Source organism: Sciurus carolinensis, chromosome 19 (genome assembly GCF_902686445.1).
Source record: "Sciurus carolinensis chromosome 19, mSciCar1.2, whole genome shotgun sequence".
Lineage (NCBI taxonomy): Eukaryota > Metazoa > Chordata > Mammalia > Rodentia > Sciuridae > Sciurus > Sciurus carolinensis.
The window spans coordinates 17,901,591-17,927,023 of NC_062231.1; the positions used below are offsets into that span (position 1 = coordinate 17,901,591).

The following is a 25,433-nucleotide window of genomic DNA, read 5'->3' on the forward strand; positions in this document are numbered from 1 at the left end:
CACCCCAGAGATTGAACTAAAATTTGTGTGAAATTGGTTCGTGTTTATTTCACTGCCTACAATTCAGTGGTTCCATGTCATGCAATGGTATTCAGGCAGATCTGCTGTTCTGCTACCCAACTGTGATCCAGGGAAAATACCTAAAATTTTGAACCTTGAGGACAAGGGGATAATAAAAGTGCCTACCTCAGAGGGTGGTAGACAAGATAATAGGTGATTGAGGTTTGTGCCCTTCAGGTAGGTATATCTATCATCAAGATCATCATCAATGCAGATAACATCAGCACCTGAAAGCCCAACATTCCCTGGGCCAGACATACCCTTTTCCTTCAAGGATTCACATTGTATGTCAGATCCTAAAACTGTGGAGTGACAGAAAAATGTAAGCCTTTATGCTTTTAATGTAGCTAATTTTGGCATCTTTCACTCCTGTCCACTTTAGGTCTTAGTTCAGTGTATTCCTGTCACATGCGGAAAAAGCCGCTCCCCGGAGAGAGGAGCAATGTAGTGTCAAGTGATAAAGGCATTCAGTGAAGTCCTTCATGCCTAGGGATGCCTGAGGCACAGCACAGAGGACCTCTGAGTTGTCATCCCTGAGTGTACCTCCCCTACTATCACTGGGGGAAGGGACAGCCTTCTTAGCACATGGTCTGCCAAGCAAAAAAAGCTGCGGGGAGAATTCTAACACAAAAAGAACGGGCTTCAGTTTTTCCTTCTCTTCACTTAACCGATGCTCCCAAAGTGTGCCTGCTCTTGCCCCCTAAACAGGAATATGTTACACCTTCCTGGATACGTAGGTCCCTGAGTACATCAGGGAAGTTCTTATTTGCAAACAACACGAACCAGATATGGCTGGCTTCGACAGAAAAGGGTTCTTTTAAAAAAGATTATAGGTCTCAGTAACTAGAAACAGACTAAAGAACCAGAAGTCCAGGCTATACTACTGATACAGAATCATGATAAAATGAAGTCAAATGTCCCAGTATACCCTGCTGACCCAGTGGAAAGTGGACATGGGAAACTGATTCACATACTGCAGCTACATGGTTACCCCATGAAAGGATTCTTCTCTGCACTCTTTCATCCTCATATCATCATTTCTGCTTCAAAGCCTAGGACAGGATGCCATTGGCCAGCTCTCAAACAGACAGTAAAGAATGTATCTGACATTTTCAACTTGTTTTGTGAATGAATGGTAAAGTGAATAATTTCCCAAATAAATAAAGAAATTTCAAATCAGATGCTTGGAGGTTCAAAAAAATAATAACAAGCAAATTCAAAAGTAGAATTATGAACATCTTAAAGTTAAAAACACATGCTTGGAGTGTTCCAGACCTAAGTTCATATCATGAGCAAGTTATTTGATTTCCTTCAAAGGAAAATAATGTGGAAGATAATACCTACAGAGTAATGTAGTACTGATTAAATGAGATGATATATGTAGTACTGGTACATTCTAAGCATTTTATTAAATTCTTCTTATTATTTTTATTGTTACTGACTACTAAAATAATTGAAAGAATCAACAGGGAGAGTAAAGATAAATATTAATACCATGCTAAGTATATTAATTATCTTAGCTGAACATTTGCCGATTCAATAATTACTCCACATATCATACAATAATCCATTACCACATTTTTTAAAATTGGGGAATAGGAAGCATAAACAACAGACCCAAATTGCTCAGTTAAAAGGTAATGGAGAGAGATTCCAGTCCAGGATGATCTGGCTAGAGAAACTAGTCTTAGCCATAATGATAATAGTAGCCCTCACATCAAATGCATACCATGGAGGTTATAGTTAATAGTATCATATTGCTTGCTTGCAATGTTTTAGGACAGAAGATCCTGAGTGTCAACACACACACACACACACACACATACACACCACAATGATAACTGTGTGTGCTGATGGATATGCTAATTAATTTGATTGTGTTAATCATTCCATACTGTATAATCATGCTGTAAATCTTGAATATAAACAATTTTGTCATGTAAACTTCAGAAAAGCTAGAACTGTAATGATATGCTCCTCCAATATGAAACTGACTTGCAAAATCTCTAAATAACCTTCAAACAACACAATATAATGCCTGTCAATCAGGTATAATAATAAAATACTTAATGGGTTAGGAAAATTAAATAAGTAGTATTTATTTTAACTATTAGTTGCATATTAGTTGTATAATTTCCTCCTTAACTTGGCCCACCATTTCTGAATTATATTTTACCAGGGGGTCCTTTTCTAAAACACAGATCAAGCCTATAAATATTCCATGAAACACAAGATACCTGGGGTCCCTTGTAGCTACATCATTCTGTGATTCCTTGTATGTTTTTGGTGTATCTTATTTCTAAATACAAAAGTTTGAGGCGGAGGTTCCTGCTACAGAACTTCAAAGCCCCTTCAGCACTTGGGACATAAACAGAGGAGAGAATGAGATCTCTCAACTTCCAATCCAAAAACTCCTCTAGTGGGTGGCCTTCACACCACCTCCTTTAGAGTGTGAAAATAACATCTTTCCTGCATTTGCATTGGGCATGGGTGCCTGTCAGTTTTTCTGGGTATGTATTAAACTTTCATTTATATTCTCATCTACTTAGACTCCTTGTATCAATAACATTTTATTCCATTACTGATAGAAGCAAGGTATGCAAGCGGAGCATTGGAAGACTCCACAGACTTCACCATCCACCTTCCTGTAGTCTTTAAAAGCACACATTATTTCTATCTCACGTAAAGAAAATTGTCTGTGATAGGTTCGTGACTTACTCAACAACCACACAGCTTGACTACAAGAGACAATAAGGGAATATTTTAACAGTGATAGTTGTTATAATTAGATTATGGCTAACAAAATTAAAAAGTCAAAATTATCCTAACATATTGTTAGGATTTCTTTATTGCAGCCTAGATGTCAGAATGTACACAAGATTGCAGAAATGATACCTAGGATCTTTAATTTGCTACTTAAAATTTTGTGGCAAGGAGCTAGCTACCTGATCAGGCCACTCCTTCCCTATTCACTCCAGAGGTCAAATGTGATAATACCTTACTGCCTGCAGTATCATCCAGTTTTACCTGCAGGAATGAACAGCACAAGCAGGCAGCTGGTGTTGACAAATGGATACAATTTTAGTTTTTCAAAATGAGAGTGTCAGATTCATTCATTGTACCAAATAGATTTGTCAGATGGCTTTGCCAATTGGCCAATGGGTATACTGAAAAACATATGTTGGGTCACTGAAAGGACTGTCACTTCACTGATACTGTCATCAATATATTTTATATTGGCATTTTGTCACTCATTGACTTGAAGAGTCATAGGGAAGCTCCATGTCTCCAATTCACGGATTTACCACCTCTGCTCGACAGAGTAACATGTGCTCCTTTCCAAAGGGGACCAAGGATAACTGCGTGGACTTTTCAATCTGCTCACCCAAACTGACAACACGTGATTGGATCTAGAGCCCTTGAACAATTGCCCCAGAGTTAAAAGTCCTGGATGTTTTGATGGAGGACAGAGGACATGCACCTGCTCTATTCTTGATGCTATGCCTATCCTATGCAATTCTTTCTAATATTATTTCATACAAAAAAAATTATAACAAGTATAAATGTCATCTTTATAAATCAGGCAATCACCACCACAGTGATTTAAGTCTCTGTGTGTGTTGTGCTGGGGCTCAAACCCAGCTCTTGTGTGTGCTAAGCACATATTCCAGTGCTGAACTTTGCTCTAGCCTCCTCCTTTTAAAAATATAGACCACATCTAACCCATAAAGTCTTGTTTTATTGAATCATGGGGTTTATGATCCCTTTCAGAGCAGATAGATGATGATTTATAACATGAAAAAAGAGTTAAAGTCCCATAATGCCCAAAAGGAAATAAATTATAATATATAAGACAGTCATATAATATAATAAATGACTGATGATTTTCCCCAGATCTAGATTCAGTAAAGGGCTTTTTAATATGCTGAACAATATCAAAGAACTTCTATAGGCATAAAATTGTAATTGATAAAAGAAAGCAGGCAAACTGTATTGGTAACAATGTGACAATATAGTGAATACTCTAATATATAAAAAGTTATTACAAATAAATATGGAAAAAAGTAAAGTTCATAAAATCACAAAAGAGGAAAAGCAAACAGCCAAAATATATGAAAATATATTCAACCTCACTCTTCTTATCTGGGAGTAGGGGGTATGAAAAATGGTGTAATGAGACAGACATCATTACCCTATGTACATATGTGATTACTCAAATGGTATGAATCTACATCGTGCACAACCATATAAATGAAAAGACGTACCCCATTTGTGTACAATGAATCAAAATGCAGTCTGTAAAAATAAAAAAGTGATTAAAAAAAGAAATAAAATAGTTGTACATGAACAGAAAAAAAATAGAAAGAAATATAAGTAAAATCATTCAGATGTCTTGTTTTATTTATCAGAGGGATATTGATGAAACAAATGGATAATACTGGTACTAAAAAGAATGTTAGAAGCCACAGGTGATGCTAAATTGCTGGGGGAAAAGTGAGGTAGTGTAACCTGCCAGGAACACGTGTCAATATATATGTCAAAACTGACAAACAGCTACTCTACTTCTAAAACCTCATTCTAAGTAAATAAATGAATAAATGCTCAAAGACTTATGAATATTTCTCTCATTCTTTGCAGGAGGAGAAGGCAACCCAAGTTTTGAGCAGTAGGCAATTGGTTAAACAAATATTGGAGTGCCATTCAATCATTACAAATTATGATATAGAGTTTTATTAAATGACACAGAATCACAGTTCTAATATAATAGTAGTGGGTAAAATATGTAAGTTACGAAAATAGTTTTATATTTTGATCCAGCAATTAAAGATATTGTGTGTGCATTGTGTTTGTGTTCACCCCCCACTCCAACTAAAAAGTCTCAAAAATTATAGAGATCATTTACTGGAAGTGGTATTTTGAGTTATTTTTATTTTTTTCTTTATACATACTTAATTTTAAAGTTTCCACAATGAGTTTGCTTTCTGCAATTTTTTATTGGTTCTTTTTAGTTATATATAACTTTAGGATTCATTTTGACAAAATTATAAAAGTATGGAATATCATTTCCTCTAACTCAGTCCTCAGTACAGTACTTCCCCTTTCCTTCTCTTCCTCCCTCCCCCTGTTCCCTGCCCTCCACTCTACCGATTTTTCTGCTATTTACTTATGGTCTTTTTTTTTTTTTTAATTAAGTGTCTTGTGGATGTACATGATGGTGAGATTCACTGTGGTCTAGTCATATATGTACTTAGGAATGTTAGGTCAGATTCATTCCACTGTCTTTCCCTATCCCATCCCTCCTCCCTCCTTCTCAATCCCCTTCCTCTATCCCACTGATCTTTTTTTTTTTCTTTTTTCATAAAAGTCTGTCTCATTTCTCCTCCTCCTTCTCATTTCCTCCTCCCACCATTCCTCCTTATTTTGGACTAGCTTCATATATCAGAGAAAATATTCAACTTTTGCCTTTCTCAGTTTGCCTCTTTTCACTTAGCATGGTATTCTCCAGTTTCATTCAACTAATAGCAAATGCCACAATTTCATTTTTCCTTTGAGTAAAACTCCATTGTGTATATATACCACATTTTCTTTATTCATTCATCTATTGAAGGGCACCTAGGCAGATTCCATAGCTTGGCTGCTGTGAATTGTACTGCTATCAACACTGATGTGGCTGTGTCACTTTAGTATGCTGATTTGATATCTTTTAGATATATACCAAGGAGTAGGCTAGCTGGGTCATGTGGTGGTTCCATTTCTGGTCTTTGAGGAATCTCCACACTGCCTTCCAGAGTGGTTGCATTAACTTGTAGTCCAACCAACAATATATGAGTGCATCTTTTTAGTTTGTTTTACTTTGGTAAGTGAAAACATTTTAATTGTCATCCAGATTTAGATTTCTCTGATTTTCCAATTATTTTGCACTACAGCTGAGGGTATTTGTGTGAAAGAAAAATCAGCCATTTTTCTGCATTAATTAAAATGTATTTTCCACTAATCACTTAAAATTGGTAAAATCTGTACATATAAAAAGTGTTAGGGTTTGGTTATGCTATACCTTTCAAAGCATGGGAGATTTGTAGTAATTTCTTTCAAAGTTTTCCTCATAGTGGTACTAAGGTAGGTGTGAGGTGGCAAATGAAGAAAAACAGTAATTATCTTGATGTAGGAGAAAAACAAGAGTCAATCAGATCTATACTTTCTATAAAGTTGAATTCTCCAAGTGTCTATTTATACTATATGCATTCTTCTCTCGCGCGCGCTCTTTCTCTCATTGACAGGCTAATCGTGAATTGTGGCTGAAATGACCAACTGTTGACTGCACGTTTATACTCCTTGGAGTTTGGAGACCCAATCCTAACAACAGAGCAGGAGCAGTATTCTCCATCTCCACTTACATCTGAGTGTGACCATGTCACTGTTCACCAGTCCAAAAAATGTGTTCAGAAATGCCATGAAGAATTTATATTGGACAGATGAAGAGTCCACAATTGAGCTTGGAATTTTCTCTCTCCTTTCCCTTCTGAGACAAACCTAGAGGCACAAGATGAAGATGGGAGGCTCCTGAACCATTTTGCAGAAAAATCACCTCCGAACCACCTAAGTCTTTAGTAAACTACCGAGTGGATGAGAAATAAATTTGCAATGTGTCACACCACAGATGTTTCAGGCACATCTCTTACTCTTTCTTAACTACTGCATTTTTGTTTTTAGGCCTAAGTTGCTCATTTGTAAATGATGCACTTAGATGAAATCATTTCTAGTATCTTCCACTAATTGTACTTTTCCTATTTTTAAATACTCCATGTATTGCTTACATTTTAAGTTCATCAATAGTCCTCTCTTTCTCACAGAGGGACATTCTTCATGCTTCCAGGGAAACCACAGCAGACTGCTCCTTTAGTTTGTGAGATGAGTCCAAATAATGGAGAAAAGGAGACAGCGATGACCCACAGAAGTGCTTCTGACAAAGGAGAACAAGAGATGGAATGCTGAAGGATTCTTACTAATGATGAAGTCTGACCAGAGAAATGGCTGGGTCCTATAGAGATGATTTGTTCAAAGGCATTTGGGAAAGAAAAATTTATGAAAATGTAGAGAGGAGACAACTACAGCAATGACATGAAGTGCCTCTTGGTCCCTAAGTGGATTTTACTAACAAAAGATTTAATGTTTAGTTGTGAACCATTAAAAAAAAAAAAAAATCCTCCATCCACTTTTTCCAGAACTTTCCAAAGCCTTACAGAACATCCGCAGAGTGAGAGAATGTCATCCCAGGATAATCAACTGCAAGTTGCTAAATTAAGAGCAAAATGTCCTTAACCTTGAACATTTTTCAAAGAGTTTTAGAAGAACAAGTCTCTCTAGGGGGTTGTGTAATTACATGATTGTACCCTTTCTAAGAGGTTATTTACAGATAAGGAATGTTTCCCTTCTACTCTTCAAAGCAAAATATATGAAATAAAATAGAGATGGTAGTATCCTTCAGAGTGATTGTGCAGGAAACCTGTGCAGACTTATTCCACTTTTTCCTTAATCCTTGCTCTCACACTCCTGATGTGCAGAACTCCCAGCATCTTTGAGGAGATGGTGATATATATCAACCACATTGTGCTCTATGAATGTAATACAACCATGATTCATCAATTAAAAATAATTTTATTTAAAGAGTGTGAGCTCTGGATCAGACTCCCAAGATTCAACTTTTTAATCTACTACTTACCAGTTGTATGACTCAAACAAATTAATGAAATTCTCTGGCTTCCTATAAAGTGGGAAAATGAGGAATATCTCCATGCTTAATTTAAAGAATTAAAGGTTAATACGGGTAAATCTCCTATAATCTTACTTGAATCAACAAATTCTATCTGGTATTGTTATCTATGGCCAATTTAGGGTATGGCCACTTTGCCTTCCTAAGGCTCTCTGTAAACAACACTCATGGCACACTGAATCCCACACTGAAGATGCTCTCCATAAACAAGTGGTTCTCCATTTGTGATCACTGGACCAGAAACACCAGCCACACCTGGGAACTGCTCAGAGGTGCAAACCTGGGGATCTGGAAGCCCTGAGGATACAGCCCAGAAATATTTTTTTGAACAAGACTTCCATGTATATTTGAGGGCAACTGTGAACTAAGACATCTGTCTGAGAACCTCCTGAAGATATTCAGCAAAAATAGTCTCCAAGACCATGCACCTGCGGAAGGGTGCTTGCCATGTGATTCTTTGGCACATCAACACTTGAGCATCACTATTTCTAAAGCATGGTTTATTGCTGTTTACTCTTTGACAGGATTTGTTGTTCTTGCTATTTATATTGTTATTATTTTATGTCCATCTCTGGAACCCCTAAGTGCTCTTTGTCCCACACAAAGAGTAGTTGCACATTAAACTGGGTGTCCCAAAAGTCTCAGCAGAGCTTCAGGGCGAATTCCTCCAGAGGAATAAATACTACACTCATGAGAAAGTGCCCTTTGAAAGTTTAATTACCTAAATCTGTTTGGCATTTATTGAGTTTTGATAATTTTGAATAATACATATATTTAATTTTAATTTTTTGTCTTTCAATGTTTGCCATCTTCAATAAGGACAGAAACAAGTAAACACAATTTAATATTTACTTTTCAAAATTCACAAATGTAAATAAGTATAAAGAAAATTTCAATAATTAACTTTCAAATGATTTTTGGGGGTATGTTTGTAATCCCATCCTTCTGAAAGCTATTAAAAATTTAAACTGTACTAAGACATTTGGGACAGGCTATATTGGTCTTGAATGTAATTTCATGGTGGAAAGTAGAAGAAATATTTTATTCAGATATAAAATCATAGCCACACATCTACAAAAAGCAAGTTATTAAATTAAATCAAATCAGCTATTTTCCTGTGTGTATATAGATGCTAATAATTTCATTTACTACTTGCTAGCAGAAGACAAATACACACATATACATTATATATATGTTAACTAATTTTAAGTTGTTCATATATACATATGAAATTTTTAAACTCAGGAAATTATGAAGTAGCCTATTTTCTTCCTCCATGAATTGTAAAGGAATTTCGTTTTCTACTCTTAAAATATAATGTCAGTCTACCTCATACAGGTCATAGGTTCATGTTTGAAAATTCATCATTTTAGACATGACATGTTTGTTCACTAGGATACTGGACCCCTGTGTCATTTTCAAGTGCTCTTCACTTGAAGAAATAAGAAAGTAGCATGTTTTGGGTTGTAGAAAGTACTCATGGTGGATGGCAGGTAGTTGCCAGTTGATGTTACATGATGTCCATAAACATGTAGGACCATCAACCCATAAATGTATGCATGTTCCATGTTCAAATTTGAATCCATTTTATCATTAATCCCAGGCAAAAATAGTAAGGCAAGTGTGCTGTTGGGGTACAACAGCAACAGTCTTGGTTTTGTCAGTATGATACATCCCCTCACCAGGCTTTTAGCAACAAAACCTGTGTACATCAGGTGAACCAGTTCAAGATTTTGGGTCGCCTGAGGGATAATCTAAGGAAAGGGAGCTTACTGCCATGATGCATGACTTTGCACCTGTAGGTATTCAATACATTTTGAATGAATGAATGAATTGGTGTCATCAAATAACCCTCATCTTTATCTAAGGAAAGTAACTATTGAATAGGCTGGAATTCCTCCTACCCCATATGAACTTGCAACCACACAGATATAATTATAAAAAGAGTGAAGAGAATTATAGAAATGAATCCACCTTCAGAGATTCACACAACTTTAATTCAGTGGTAAGAACCTCTGTTTTGTCAGTCACACAGACTGAGTTCAAGATCCACCTCCACCATTGATCAACATGAGCGTTTAACTGTTTCTGAGGCTTCCATGTGTGCACTGTGAGGATCATCTATCATTTCTTTTTACTGTATGACTATCTGAGGATGAAATGACACAATCCAGTTGCAGAGGTCAGCAAATTTCCTTGCAACCAGAAAGTACTTAGGGCATTAACTGATCTTCATAGAGTAGAAACAAATAAACAAGAAAACAGACCCAGACACTCATATCCAGCGGTCCCTGATCTGCCATAATGACAGTCTTCCATTCAGCCTAATCTCTTACTGTTAAGACTGGAGAAAGGAAGATGAACAAATTAGGATAAGCCTTCTTTAGACAGTTTTATATTCCTAAGTGAGCAGAATTATATATGAAAAATTGATGTTCTGAGAAATATAAAAGGACTCTTGTTCTTTATTTCTTCAGAAAACCAATTTATGGATCTAAGATGCACCTCCCCACTCTGTTGCAACTCTGCCATGATCGAATGATGGCATTCTCAATGGATAAATCAACAACACAAGAAACAAGTTACCTTAAAAGTGGTTGAAAATTCATAAAGCTGATAGAGAAAATTTATGGTTTATCAGTATATGTTAAAATAAGGTAATATGAATTACAGGTAGAGTATGCCTTCTCCGAAAATAAGTAGCTTGAAAGAACTAGCTTGGATTTTAATTTGAGATTGGTTTTCAAATTTTGGAATATTTGCATATACATATATATGATGAAAATACCCTGAGCATGGAAGCCAAGTCTAAACACAAAATTTATTTATGCTTTATGTACAGCCATTCACATAGCCTGAAGGTAAATTTATATAATATTATAGTGTGCCTGTGTTTTGACAATGACTAGTCTCATGAGGCCATGTGGAATTTTCCACTTGTGGTGCTATAATGGTATTTAAAAAAATTTCAGACTTTGGAGCACTTTAGATTTCAGGTTTTAGAATTAAGGATATTCAACCTGTACTCAATCTAAATAGAAAAAAAAGTCCGCAGAACAATGAGTTGTATAATATTCCTGTAAAAAGGTTATAAATATGTTTTGAATACTGCTCTTCTAAGAAAAAAAATTTCTATATTAACTTTTAATGTACAATTGAACACAATTCAGCAAAGCTTAAATAAATATTTGCAGAAGTCCTACAAGATGAAAAGCACAGAGTTAGATGCTACAGGAGATAATTGTACTCCAGGATGAGTAAGACCCCACACTTGACCTCAAATAAATTAACTTTAAATAGAGTGGATGAGTCATGAGCAGGATGTAAAAATACTGAAAGGTCAAGGTAAGTCCCCAAATGAACATGTGGGGATTCTTAAGAAGGAAATAAAATGTTAGTCAGTTGTTGAAGGGAAGGCTAAAGGAAGAACGTTCCCTTTGGGTTTTGAAAAGACCCCCTTTTCTCCACCTGTCAACTCTGAGGCTAGGGTGGCATAGGGGCTCTTCAGAAATGGGCATCAAGAACGTTCTCTACTTTTACAGCAGTGACTGAAAGAGGATCTTCTCACTAGGATGTAGAAAAACTACATTTTGAGCATTACTGAGGTCAGAGAGACAGGAGTTTGAATACCCTGGTCCATCTCTTGTACTGTGTGTCATGTATAACCTTCCAATGCCTTATTGTCTTTACCTGTAAAAAGAATTTCTCCTACCCATGTGAAAATGAAGGATATAAAGCATATACAGGGTCAAGTCTGAGGTCTGACATACAGCAGGTGCTTAGTGTGGTCAGTGTGGTGACAATGGTAACAACCGTGATGTGCACGTGGTGGCACTGATGTGAACTGCACCCAGAGCTGACCCTGACTGGGGCACAACTGAAGGATTTGCAGGTTCCTGAGGCATTACTTGTAAGTAATGCTTAATAAATGTTAAGTTGGTTACCCTAGTGATCATATGCAATTCAAGACAGGGAAGGACCTACTGGGCAATAATGTTAGCCATGGAAGCAGTCACAGCAGCCAACATTGATTGAGCTCAACCCAAGTACCCAGTGCTTTCCAAAGATCTATTCTTTTATTCTTCACAATAACAGCATGCAGTAGGTCCTAATATCACCGTTCTTTTCTTTTAGATATAGACTCAGGCTTACAGATATTACATGAGGTACCAAAAACCCACTGTTAGTACATGATGGAAATGAGTCCAACTTTTGTCTGTCTGACTTGGCCTCAATAACAAAACTATATAATTAAGTCTTTTTCCCTTTGCTTGATGCTCCTTTTGCTTGAATATTTTCCTTGGTGGTTCCCTGGGTGATGAGGAGAGAAAAGTCTTTCTCCTTGACTCTGACTTACTCTAAGACCCAATTTGCCTTCTCAAACAAAAGATTGTTTCAATGAGCAGCAACAGATGCTGTGGACTGGTCCAAGATGAGTGAAGACTAGGGGTCAGATATCAGGGGGGAGCAAATGCTGACAACCCTGCCCTTGCACAGGGACATGACAGGGATGTGGGTTAGTGGATAATGGAAAAAGACGTAAGACTGATCACACCTGAAAAGACTCACACTAACGCTACTAATAAATAAACAATGGACTCCCCTGGACTGTAGGTGTTATATTAAGCACTTGACATGGATAAACTTATTTAAGCCTGAAACAGTCGTAGGAGGATAGAACTGTTACTATCATCATTTTGCAGGTGTGAAGAGTGAGGCCCATGGAATCAGTTTAACTACCCAATCAGTTAGCAAGTGAAAACAGAGATTTGAACCATATGTGTAACCACCTATACACTTAAACGTAGCTATATTGGCACCCTGAGATATAAAAAGTGCAATAAACTTTTACCAGAAGTCATTCTTGCTGTCCAAAATCGAAATTCAAGTCCACAACAGAGAGGGATGGGTCGTGGATTGAAGAATGGAAGGTGAGTGAATGCCTGGTGCCTGTCATTTCATAACAATGTAATCAGCCTTATGTGATGCAGTCTTGTGATGATCTCCTCAATCAATTATCAAAAAACAGGAAGCAAAGCTTAGAATATAAATATGTCCATTTCAGGAGGTGGCGAGACAGTATATTTGGCATTGAGTTTAACTCTTCCAGAAATGGTGGTCCCAGTAGGCATAGAAACTAGTAACTATGCTCCTTCTAAATCCAAAAGCAGCATTTCATTTTCCTACTACCACTCTTATGCCAATCATTCATCTACTGGCCTGTTTCACTATTTCTATATAAAAAGATGCTAAGTCTATGTGATGAGGAATACAAAGGGTGGCTGAGAGGGAGCCATGGTGCCTCAATGTGGGTTTTTTTTTTTTTAATCTTAATTCTATTATGCCAATTCCACTGAACTTAATTATAGTGAATACAGAATTACACAATTACCCTCTGTTCTGTTCTTCAGATGCTATATTTTCATAAAATTTACTACATGCTGCTCTCCTCCTGAACACTAGAAATGGATGTGTGTTGATATAAAATGTGTTATAATTACAATTAAAATATAGCTTACATAATGATAGTGTTAAAATAAAATTATAGATGTGTAGAGACAACATGGTCAGGCATTCTGATTATAGCTACATATTTAAACCAATATCTGGTAACCAAATGAATTAAGGAACAGAATTTTGGTGAAATCAAAAAGGCTATTTAAGGGTACATGAATAACTAAAGGGAATTTAAATTGGGGAGATAAAATTTCCCTTTCCAGTTTTCATTTAAAAGATGAATGAAGAGTTAGAGGCATGGTTCAGTGGTAGAGTACAAACTTACCAGGTACCACACCCTGGGTTCAATCCCTAGCACCAAAAGATAAGTAATTTTTTTAAAAATAAGAAATTCATGAAAATTGTGAGTCGTATGAACTGTTCTAAGTATCCAAAGGGGTATTAAGACAGGCACATCTTTTCTTCTTGAATACCTGGGTAACTGCCTAAACTTCAGCAAATATATCAGAGATGACTAATTCTCAACCAAGTTTAATTAGGCATACAATGATAATAAAAATAATAATAACAGATATTAGAGCATCAACTAAAAAGTTCTAAATTGCTTCTCATTAAAGAAGTACCCAATCACAACTAACTTAAACCTTATAAAATATGTTCACAATTACAATTTCAGGGGCGAAAGTAGGAAATTGAAATGCTTTTTCTAAATGTTTGTCCTAATGGCATCTGACTAAAATAATTGTGTATTAAATATTACCAGAATAATGAGAAACCATTGTGTTCTGTGTACTGTGAAAATAAGCTACACACTTTCTTTTTCATTTGTGATAATTATTTTTAGCTAATATGGATTTTTCAGAACACAGTGCTAATTGCATATCTTTTTCACTCCTTTTCATGTGATTATTATTTTTGTGTGTGGAGGCGCTGCTGGGGATCGAACCCAGGACCTCACACATACTAGGCAAGGGCTCTACCACTGAGCTATACCCCAGCCCTTTATATCTCCATTTTATTCAAATGCATGTCTTGTGTAGACCTTCCTTCCACAATTGCATACCCAACTATCTAGCTGACATCTCCACCAAATGTCAGGAAGGCACCTAGAATCTTCTATCTTCAAAATTGATCTTTAAACTCCTAAGCTTGCCCCACCCAGAGCCTTTTGCATTTCAAAGGAGAGTATTGGCATTGCTCCAGATAACCAAGTTATAAATCTTGTATTTACCCTTTCTGGCTTTCTTTCTTTCACATCCCACATTCAATTCACCAGGGAATCCTATCTCAAATAAGCCACTGCTTGGAATGTCTTCTGCCAACATCCCAGCTCACCAAACTACCATCTATCTCAGAAACACTTAGAAGTATCTGCTCTCTGTTCTCCCTGATTCCACCCTTTCCCCCTTATCCTCAATACTGAAGACAGTGTTAGTCTTTTAAAACAAAAGAGATCATGTCAAACATCTGGATCCTATCTCTGGTTGACTACATTACAGTAAAAAACAAAGTGCTTGTGATGACCTCCCAGGCCTGTATCCATCATGCCTGAGACCTCTGTCCTCTTTTTTCCTCTTCCTCTCCATTGACTGCACAGTTACAGTGGCTTCCTGGATATTCCTCCAACTTGCCAGGTCCACTTTGGCCTTAGAGTTTCAACCCCAGTTGTTCCTGCTCCCAGGGAGTGGTGTTCTAAACCCACTCTGCTAACCCTGACCTCAAGTCTTTGTGTGCATGTCCCCTTATCAAGGCCATCCTGACCACCCTATTTAAAACTAGAGCTACACACCCAGCAGTCTTCAGCACGTTCCACGTTCTCTCCTTCCCTTTATCTCACAATGCTCAATTTCCAACATATCATAGGATTTATTTATAACACCCATCTGTTTTCACACATGCCAGTGTAAGCTGAGAGAGAGAAAAGAGGAGAGAGACAGAGAGAGAAAGCGTGTGCTTTTTATTGATGTATCCATGGAAGTGCACATGGTAGGGGCTTAATAAATATTTCTGGGAAAAGTTGTAGATGAGGAAAATAGGAGTGAAGTGAGAAAAAATGTTTAAGGAATTTTCCAGAAACTCTGCAGCTAAAGTGTTTCAAAGGAATCCAAACTTGAGTCTGGCTGACTTCCACTGCTCTTAGCTTCTCTGCTACCTTAAATTCACAGAATTTGTGATTTGTTTTAATCAGGGCATGAAAATTCTCATTTCATTGAACAACATCAGTAAAGTGTTTCTCTCACTGCCCCTGCACCCAACATTCCATTCAAAGAAAAAAGACAACAGGAAAGAGTGAAATCCAGTATAGATAATAGGGTCATTTTACAGCAAATTTAGCAATAGTGATTATTTAAGCAATAGTGACATTCAATGATAGTACCATAATAATAAAATAATAGCTTTGAGATTTACAGAACACTATGCTAACTTCAGTGCTAAAATATTCCCATGCATATTTCATTCAATTCCTACAGTTACTCTGTCAGACAAGCATATTTTTATTGTCCTCATTGCAAAGATGAAGAAATTGATGAAATGTGTGATATCTGTTTCATCAAGGTAAGATAAGTATTAAGAAGAGATTAGATATTTCAATCCAGGTCTATCTAATTCCAGAATTTGACTGTTAACCCCTATAGGAAATTCTGATAATTCCTTTGATACTACGTTTTCTCATGGGCCATGGCCCTGGTGATGTCTGCCTGACTGGATAACTTCAGAACATACTCAAATTTCAAACGTGATAAAAATGTTTAAATACTACTTTAACAGAAATATTTCCATCTAAATGATTATGCAGAAAGACTGAGCTGAGTTGCTACCTTCCACCGAGATACAGAGGAAGAGTCAGCAGCTAGAAATGGAGAACGCACAATACCCAGAGATGGAGACTTTTGTAAATGGCCAATTATAAAACTATTAAGCTGCAGCACTTTTATAGCAAGAGGCAAAATAATCCATTAAAATGAAAATTCTCCTACCCTTCCCTCCACGGCCCACACAAACATTAGTGGTTCATTTATTAGGAGGTACTTCCTGTGCTCTGTCAAGTTGACTTTCAGCAATTGTACTAATCTATTCCTCTCACTTTTGCATATGTAGTTGAATGATGGATTTCCCCACTTGAGGTCTGTAGAAGGGTGGAGTGAATGAAATAAAGTTTAGGAAGAGCCATCAACATCCATGATGATGAGCACTGAATCAGGACAGTAAGAAACATTTTTTTTTTCCAATTTATTTGAATAAAAATTCTACTGTAGATTTGAGCCTGCATAATGGGCTATTTGTTGACTAGCAGAGAAGGGGCACCTTTTGTTTAGAGGTATGAGTTTGTGGGTTCAAGTTTCTATGGGTCTACATAATTCATCTTGTCTTAGAAGTGAAATGCAGTACTTCCGTAAATAGATATAGTAGCAATTGGGAACTTTGAAGTCTTCTAACCACTATGTTTTCAGGGTAGGCAAATCTATAATTATGTTAATCATTTCTTCTGCATTTGTGCAATGACTGAGCAGTATGCATAGTCTTTAACAGCCTGAGTGTTGTCAGAAAAAAAAATGTTGGAACCCAGACTTTGCTCCTCACCAGGTAGGTGACTTTGGGCTATAAAAATCACTTTCCCTGAGCTGGACAATGAAGATGACAATATGTACATTTGTAAAACTATTGTGAGAACTAAATGGGAGGAAATTATTTTTAGTACATGGCACAGTGCCTCACTTTGGACTGAAGACTCAAATTGTCATTGTGGTCACTACTACTATTATCGAAAAGAAATTAGAACTCCTATTTGCATAAAATCTGATATGTAGCCTAGACTGCTGTAATTTTATAGGTTTTATTTTTGATCCTATAATCTAAGAACTTGATTCAAAAAACATTTAGTAGTAAACATAATTGAAAGGAGGCTAGTTTTTAAACAGGAACATGTCATAATATTAACAATTATGATAGTCTTTGCAGATACATATTTTTCTATAAAAAGCGCTTTCTTTTATATGCATATAACATTTATATTTACTGTACCACTTCAAAAAACATCCATTAATTAATTAGTCTGGTTATATATTGCATAAATGTCCTCTTAGATAGTAACCATATATACAATTCAGTTATTGGGAAAATGTGTTTGCAACTGTTTTTAGTTGCCTATATAAAGTAAAAGGGGGACAGGGTAGAGTCAGCCTTGTTGCCTACTGTATAGGGACCCAGAAGTTTAATATACTTTGTATTCCATTATGCCATGAAAATGTTTCTGTGCCCTGGGGATATCAACAAAAGATTTGCTTTAATGAAAGAAACGAAATACAGTTCCAAAGCTTCTAGACAGGAGGCCCATAGGCTACAGTTTACATCAAACGTATCTGCCCTCTCTCTGAACTGCATCAAGATGGGAAGGATGTATTAACGAATGCTTTAAAGCAATTACAATAAATGTTGGGAACAGTTAGAAAGGATGCAGACTTTTGAAGATCCCAAACCAGGGCTAGAAGGATTATGTTTAAAGTATAGAAAATGTATGTTATTCTTCACTTGCTGAATGCCTGTCAGTGAAGAGTTACATTAATGTAGGAAATCAGTTGTTTTGAATTGCATGTGTCAAAAATTAAGGTCAAACAGTGAGAGGATTTTTTTTTTTTAATTTAAAGACACATACTAGGAATTCAGAAGTTAATCTAGATTCAGTGCTAATTGGACTTAGAAGTTCCAAGTCAGCAGGGCTCTGGCTTTCTCTTTACCATTGAACCCCATTTACTTCATTGTGAATCAACCTACAGAAAGTGTTTCCCTGTGTTGGACGGTCAATGGTCACCCAGCATCCCATCAACCCAGTTTGGAAATTCCTGAGAGAAGAAATAATTTTCCCACTTTTCTTTGACAGATATGTCTTGGGGAGGATTCTGATTGGTCTAGACAGTCAGAAACCTACAACTGAACCAATCAACAGATTTGCATGGCCTGGGACAAGTGACCCATCCCTGAGGACAGTAACACAGGCAGACTGTCATTATTTTGTAGTTTTCCCAAAGAGCAGCCTAGTACTATTGTAAGATGAGATGAGATGGGACGGGACACTGGATAGAAGAAACTGTAAACTGCAAAGTTCTTTCACCCTACCTTGACCACACAGTCAGCTCCCACAAATTCACTTTCTCTACCACCACTCTTGATCTATATGATGAAGGAGCAGACTGATAAAAGAATTCAAAAAAAGTCTCAATATGGGAAATTAGTGAATAATGACCAAGGCAGCTATGTGAAAAAACCCTTTAAAATTCTCCCAAATTCACTGAAAGTTCAAAGGGGGAAATGGAAGGATGTGTTATAAGATTTTGATAAGAGCAGGTTTCCTCCAATCTAAAGAAAAAGAGGAGACACTCCTAGAAACTACATTTTTTAAAGAGAAAAGTCAAATGAAGTAAATGAGGTCTAGAATAATTAAGTGACTTATTGAGGGTAACTTAGCCAGTTGATGGCAGAATTAATAAAGATTACAGAACACTCTATAACCTACCTATGGTGTTTTAATTCTAAGAAGACATAACCTGCATATAGGTACAAAATAGAGTAGCTGTCATTTGTTAAAACTTCAAACGTTTATGAAACTGAAGTAAACTTTGTCATTCCTTCAATTATTCCCAAGGAGAAAAATGCCCCAAGGCATCTTAATTATATGGGTTGTGTATACATAAAACACATAGGGAAGCCTCTACAAATATAGAAGATGCATGTCTTCATTCCTTCCTTCCCTGCTCTTTTAAAAACTGTCCCTTTAAAAAGTTCCCACTCACCATCTGTTAGGTAAATTTCCTAAAACACCATAAATGTGGAGTCAGAGATTGTTATAGAGATTATTCCAAATGGCAGTGACACCTATATTTATGCAATTAAAAAAAAAAAAAAGAGTAGGAAAGAGTTGCCTTTCAAAAAAAACATTTCCCCACTGTAGTAATATCACATTACCCTAAGAGCTGAGTTCTGTTCTATTACATAAGAGAGAGAACAAGGTGTGAGAGAGAAGAAGCGGTGGGCGGGGGGGCAGGTAGAAAAGAAGGGAAAATATAAGCACTTATGCATAAAATACTGTCTTGATGTTGTATTCAAGTTTCAATGAGTAGATGGAAAAATATTAACACATTTTCAAATGTACTTCATTTTTGGTACAGTCTTACATTTGCATATGCTCCAATAAGAGTAGAGTTGACCATTATTTCCATCTAGTTAGTTTGGGGCAGCTGGGAGTGGAGAGTAACAAGTGGAAGAGACACTACTCAACTCCAAGTCTATAGCCTGATACCATGTCACTACATGTAAAATACTGTTCATTCAAAACTGGATGTAGCAAAAGTTATTTATACTCTCATAGTGTTTTTGCTCTCAAGACACTAACAGAAGCCTTGAATAAAAATGTTCCCATTACTTCCCACTATAATATATTTACTTATAGCCCATAAAACAGTGGTCAGAGGAGATTTATTCTTTGGTCACCAAATTATATAACCTCTTGACTTTAAGCCATCCCTACTCTGTGATTATTTTCTCAAAATATGTTACTCATAGTCGATATTAATTTATGTTTGATCTTTCTTAGCATTAAGAGAGTATTATTTTGCACAGGCTCAAAAACAAATCTCCAGAAATTCCTCCCTGATGCTTCGAGGCGGAAAATGCATTGCAAGGCAGTCGTACTGATTTAATTCTACTTGGCAGAGCCCTGGCCACATACTAATTTCATTAGCCTCAAATTCCTGGATTTGGAAGACCCACTGGATATGATTCCTGTTCTCAGTCTTGTCATTTACTAACCTATTCAGTGTGGCTACAGAGAGAGAGACAGGGCAGTTGCTCAGCTCCTATCTTTGGCCCGGAGCAGGAACAGGCAAATGAGAATTACAAGTCAAAGACACTATTTACATCTGAGTAGTCATTCCCACCCAGGTCCTCACTTTCAGCAAAGAACTTCATCCCAAGGTTTTGCCAGTGGCAGCAGCAACAGCATCTGTTACATGTATTGCTTTCTCATTACTCCCTCCTGCCCACCAACACCCCCAGTTTAGTCCCTGAGAATTTCCTCCCCCAGGCTAAAGACTTGCTCACCATAAATTTATACCTCAATTGATAAGCTTTGCATAACCGCGAACCCTGGCAACCTGAAGGGACCAGAGGGAAAAAGACTGTAAAGAATCACTGTAAAGAATTCAATCATTTGGAGGAATTTATTTTCCACAAGGACAATTTTAATTGAGTTGAACCCTGGAATCCCAGAGAAGATTCACTTGTTTTCTTTTTCCTCTTCCTCTGATTGTGTCTATAAACAAAGGGGTCTGTGCACCATTATTCTTCTTACTCATTTTGCAGACTGACAGAAGCTGGAAAAATAGGGGCTGGACTTGCATGCCAGGAGCTTCTGAAATCACGTGCAAAAAAAAAAAAAAAAGCCACTGGGAAAGTAACACACACACACACACACACACACACACACAATCACACACATCAACTTGGGCAATGGCTAACCAATGGCTATATCTAGCTTGCAACACAAGCTACAAGTTGGTACAACCTCTTCTCAATAAAATGCAGGTGAAAATGGGGGGCTCTTTCCCCCTCAGATGTTCAATCCAACATGAATAGCTGCAATTTGCAAATTAGAGGAAAATGACAGTGTTTTCTCTGAATGGTTTTAGTCCCAACCCACACTGCTCACACTGGCATTCAGTTCCTCTCCTCTCTGGCTTACCAAATGGGGAAACGTTGTAAGATCTGTTGTTTGTTTCCCTAAGTTGCTTCAGGTTCCAACACTAAGATGAGGAATTGAGTCCTGCTGGAATTTTTTCCAGCAAACAGTTCTGAGCTCAACCTGCAAAGGTTTTCTTGACTTCAACATGTTTCCCTTTTTTCTAGACCCACAGGCCCATCTGCAGTAATGCCCATGCTCTGAGTGAAGGCAGAAACAGGCAGCAAAATCATTTGAAAATGCTAAACATAAAATGTACTTTCAAGCCCCAGAAATGAGAGGAAAATGCTGTAACACCCACCCCCCCATGCTCCTGCCCATGGTTCTCAGGTGCATCTCTGATCTTCTCCTTTATGCAGCACTGCCCTCTCAAGTTGTCCAGTATTGAGCTCAGGAGAAGAGAAGTACTTCTGGGTTTTGAGTACAAAACCCCAGGTTATTCCCCAAAGCAAGCAACCCAGAGTTAATCTACCCTCAAAGCACTTAAGGTTCTAAACATCTAGAGACTGTCCATACTGTTACACTCAAGAGGCATCAGGGATGTTCTAAGGATCAGAGGGTCCATGCCACTCTGCCCCTTTGGATGAATTCCCCTCCTTCTTGAAAACAAACTTTGCACCCCTGGAGGTGAGCAGTGACATGCTGAATCGGATAAGGAGTCCCCTCCTGAAACCCACACCCTTAGAGAAAACAATTAAGAGATAATTCCTCAGATTTGGACAGCATAACGGTGCCGGGAACATCAGGCACAACTGGGGAAGGGATTAACAGGGCTTGGGTACCATTAAAAGAGCCTTGCATTAAGAAAGGGCCATCTCAAGACGAAGATGAACCAAGAACTTAGGAGCGAGAAAGAATTCTTGAGAAAGGAAGCAGAGGTTGAAGAGAAGAAAAAACAATAAGGAGGGAAAAACAGAGCAAGGAGAGAGACAGATACACATACAGGAAGAAACACGGAGAATGGAACCCTCTGTCACGGAGACCCTGAAACTCATTTTCTGAACCTCAAAGCTATCCATTTTTACCCAATGCAGCACAGGAGCCACGGGGCAGAGGCTGCGGGAACAGGAGGCTAGAGAGCACTGCGGTAGAACCCACCGCTCATCAGTTCAGGATCCGCCTTCCTCCCATTTTTGCCATGGTTCTCCGGAACCCAGAGTAGGAGAACCTCGGGTCCCTGCTCCGCGCACCCCACCGCCCCAGGAGCATTCTTGCCTCGCTCTGAGAATCCTCCTTTGAGATCAGAGTCCAGGATTGGAGTTGGGGGCTGAATTAGGGAGGTAGAGAGCGAGGGGGCGGAGGGAGCAGGCAGCGAAAGCGATTTTGTTTCGCAGTTAGCATGAGCTCATCTCTGGGCTGAGGTCTTAAGTGGCAAGAGTAGAAAGCTGATCGTCCAGCTCCTGCCAGTGGCGGAACTGCAAATGTAATTTAGACGGTGCAAAAAAAAAAAAAAAAAAAAAAATTGCCCGGAGGAAATCAACTGGGGGTTCACGTCTGCAGGTGGCATCTCCACACTTGAGGAGGTTACCCCACGTCTCCTGCCCCAGGCTCTGATGAAGACTGGCTACAGGTCGGAAATCCAACCACAGAGAAAAGGGTTATTAACATCCACATCTAGGTTAAAGCTGAGCCCTCAGTTAAAAAAAATGCCTCCTTAAGGTCGTCTCAAAAATTTCCAAAGAAGTTGCGGTTTCCTGGGTGGCTCCGGGCTGGGACGCTAGGGAGTTAGGAAATGCCGGGTTTCGAGGCATCTTTTCATCTTTCATATCCATGCGCCTAACCTCCTTTCCTAGGAGCCCGGCACTTTTACAAGCCTGTTTTGGGACCATATTTCATTCTAATGCAAACCTATTTAAATCATCGCCTTGTTTTTCGCAGATTGCTTCTTGTAAATGGGGCCATAAATCCAGAATGTCAAGTCGGATGGAGTGGAGCGTGGACAGGGGAGAGATGGAAGGGAAATAAAGCAAGCAGGGAAGGTACCTCCTAGGATGGAGAAGGAGGGATTCGGCGGGATTTCCAGAGTGGTAATGCGGGAATGCAGATCTGACCCCGCAACCCTGGAGTCCAAGCCAGCTATTAAGCCTAAGAGCGCCGGCAGCCGGAGCACGCTCCAGCCCGAGGGAGCGCCCCCCTACCTGAAAAAGCCTCAGGATGTTGGCTACCATGATGGAGACCGAACTCCCCGAAGCCCCAATCACTCCAACTACTTTCTCTGGCTTGACGAAAACCGGGGGCTCGCCGTTGGTGCAGCGCACGTCGGAGGTGTCCTTCTGGATGAGCGCCTGGACGAAAGTGAGTGACTGTTCGAGCGCATAAGTGTCCCTGGAACAAGTGTCCAGGATCCTCGCGCCCAGCGTCACGTTGGGCAGCAGGTTGGGATCGCTGTTGATCTGGTCCAGGGCGTAAAGCATAGCTTCCAGCCTGTGGATCCCGTTCTCCCTCTTGATGTCGCCGCAGGGCACTCCGCTGGGACCCTTGGCGTGCACCGGGAACAGCCCCCCGAGGGTGACGTCCCCCTCAATCCGGATCGAGTGCGGGGCGTACATCTCCTGGCCGCGCGCCGCCGCCGCCAGCGCGCACAGGAGCACCTCCAGCACGCAGCAGGGGAACTTCATCAAAGTCAGGACGCGGAGCAGCTTTCCCAGCTGGACCATGCTGCTCGGGCTGCTGCGGTGGCGGCGGCGGCGCTGGAGGGGATGGTGGTGGGCTCCGGGAGGTCCGGGCCCCTAGAGGTGAGCTCCTCTGGGGAAGCCCAGGGACTTCTGCAGGCACGGAAGGTGGGGGCGCCCGAGGATGGGCAGCCAGACAGGGTGAGGGGTCCCAGGGCGCCCGCCAGCCTGGGGCGCCTAGCGCTCTTGGGTTCGCCAGCCAGTGCGCCGCGCTCGCGCCCGGGCTTGCAGCTCGTGCTCTCGAACAGCCCAGCACTGGGGAGAGGGCAGGGATTGCTATCGCTTTAAATGGTCGTTCGGCTCCCTCTCCTCCTCCTCCCACTCTCTCCCTCCCTCCCTCGCCTGCTCTCCTTTTCTCCCCACCCTTCCAGCGCCCGCCCTCCCCACTGGTTTGCATCATCACGCAGGGAGGGGCTGCGTGCTGAGGTAAGGGGGGAATGGGTGGGCGGCTGGGGAAGAAGGGAGGTTGCCTCGAGATGGGAGTTTCATGGTCCCCGGGGAATCTAGGGATTTCAGGTCGCAGGCGAAAGCTGAGCTCTTGCCCCCAACTCACCGTGGAAGCCTCTTGCCTGCCTACACCCACACCCACACCCACATTCTGGGTACCGGTGGCAGCAGTCTTCGGATGAGACTAGGATGACTGGTGCCGACTGCTCCCAGCCCCTAGGTCCGGAGCCTTGGCTCTTCCCTCTGGGAGAAAGCGAGGGGGTGAGGAGGAGGAGGAGAAGCCAGTGAAGGAGTGGCACTGGGAGACCCTAGTCTTTACTCCTGATCCACCCATGCGTAGTTTTTACTAAGAAAAACCTATAACACACGGAGTCTGATTCATGGTTTAAAGAACATTTACCTAGAGGCATCTATAGGGCTAGGCACTGGACTAGCCTGTAGGGAAGTAGAAGCCAAGAGGAAACGTTAGAGATAGCATTGCATCTTTGGTCTTCAGGGGTTACTAGGGCCACAACTGGCTAAAGTGAACGCAGTCTCCGGCAGCTCTGTGTGAAAAACCTCGGACTCATTGCTTTTCTTTCTTTTGTCGCAAGAGATGGAACAACTGAGAACTCTGCGGAGCACACTTTCTTCTCTAGCTCTGACAGGTGTAAGGTTCCCTCTTATCTATTTCCAGAGACGTTTATGGGCTGGTGACAGGCTTAAGCCATTGGGAAACAGCACGGAAGAGATGCTGGTAGGAGAAAGGGACACAGGGAAGTCTCCCCATTGATTAGGAATGCCTTTCTCTTTCTCTGCTGGGGATCTTGGGAGCAAAGTCAGGATGCCAAAGTAGGTTGCAACTGCAATTATGGAGCTCTTTATCAAAGGTGTTACCTCCTGCAAAAGTTGGTCCATTAAAGCAACAAGTGACTCTCATTCCTATGTAAGGACATTTAATATTTTTGTCCTTAGGAACCAGAGTAGACTTCAGGAGATTAACTCAACCCTTGTTGAGGCTTTCTGTTGGAGCACACCAAAACCATATTACACAGATTTGAGGGCAGAAAGCAAACCAGACACACACTGCCTGTCTGTTGTTGATGATGGGAAGGTATTACTGTATTTAAGAGGAGTTGGGAGGGACAAAAGATGGGTAGTATATTGTCTCTGCCACCAACTACCTGTGTGCCCTTGGCATTTCTATTCCCCTGCTTGGGTTTTAGTTTCCCCATCTGGAAAATGATGAGATTGAATTGGATGCTCTCCAAGTTATCTTTTAACTCTCAAATCCTCTGTTAAAATAGGCCATGTC

The 25,433-nt window shown here is 39.6% G+C and overlaps 1 protein-coding gene across 4 annotated transcripts in view; it reads right to left on the reverse strand.

The window, feature by feature from the left end:
- Positions 1–23,926, reverse strand: part of Grm7 (glutamate metabotropic receptor 7) — a 902,155-nt gene extending 878,229 nt beyond the window's left edge. For all 4 annotated transcript variants that reach the window (XR_007106295.1, XM_047535033.1, XM_047535032.1 and 1 more), the window contains exon 1: positions 23,159–23,926. Coding sequence is in view for 3 of the 4 variants with exons in the window: in XM_047535033.1 (XP_047390989.1) it covers positions 23,159–23,677 (519 nt within the window). In the remaining variant the exon portion in view is untranslated. The remainder of the gene's footprint in view (positions 1–23,158) is intronic.
- Between the last annotated feature and the right edge of the window lie 1,507 nt (positions 23,927–25,433).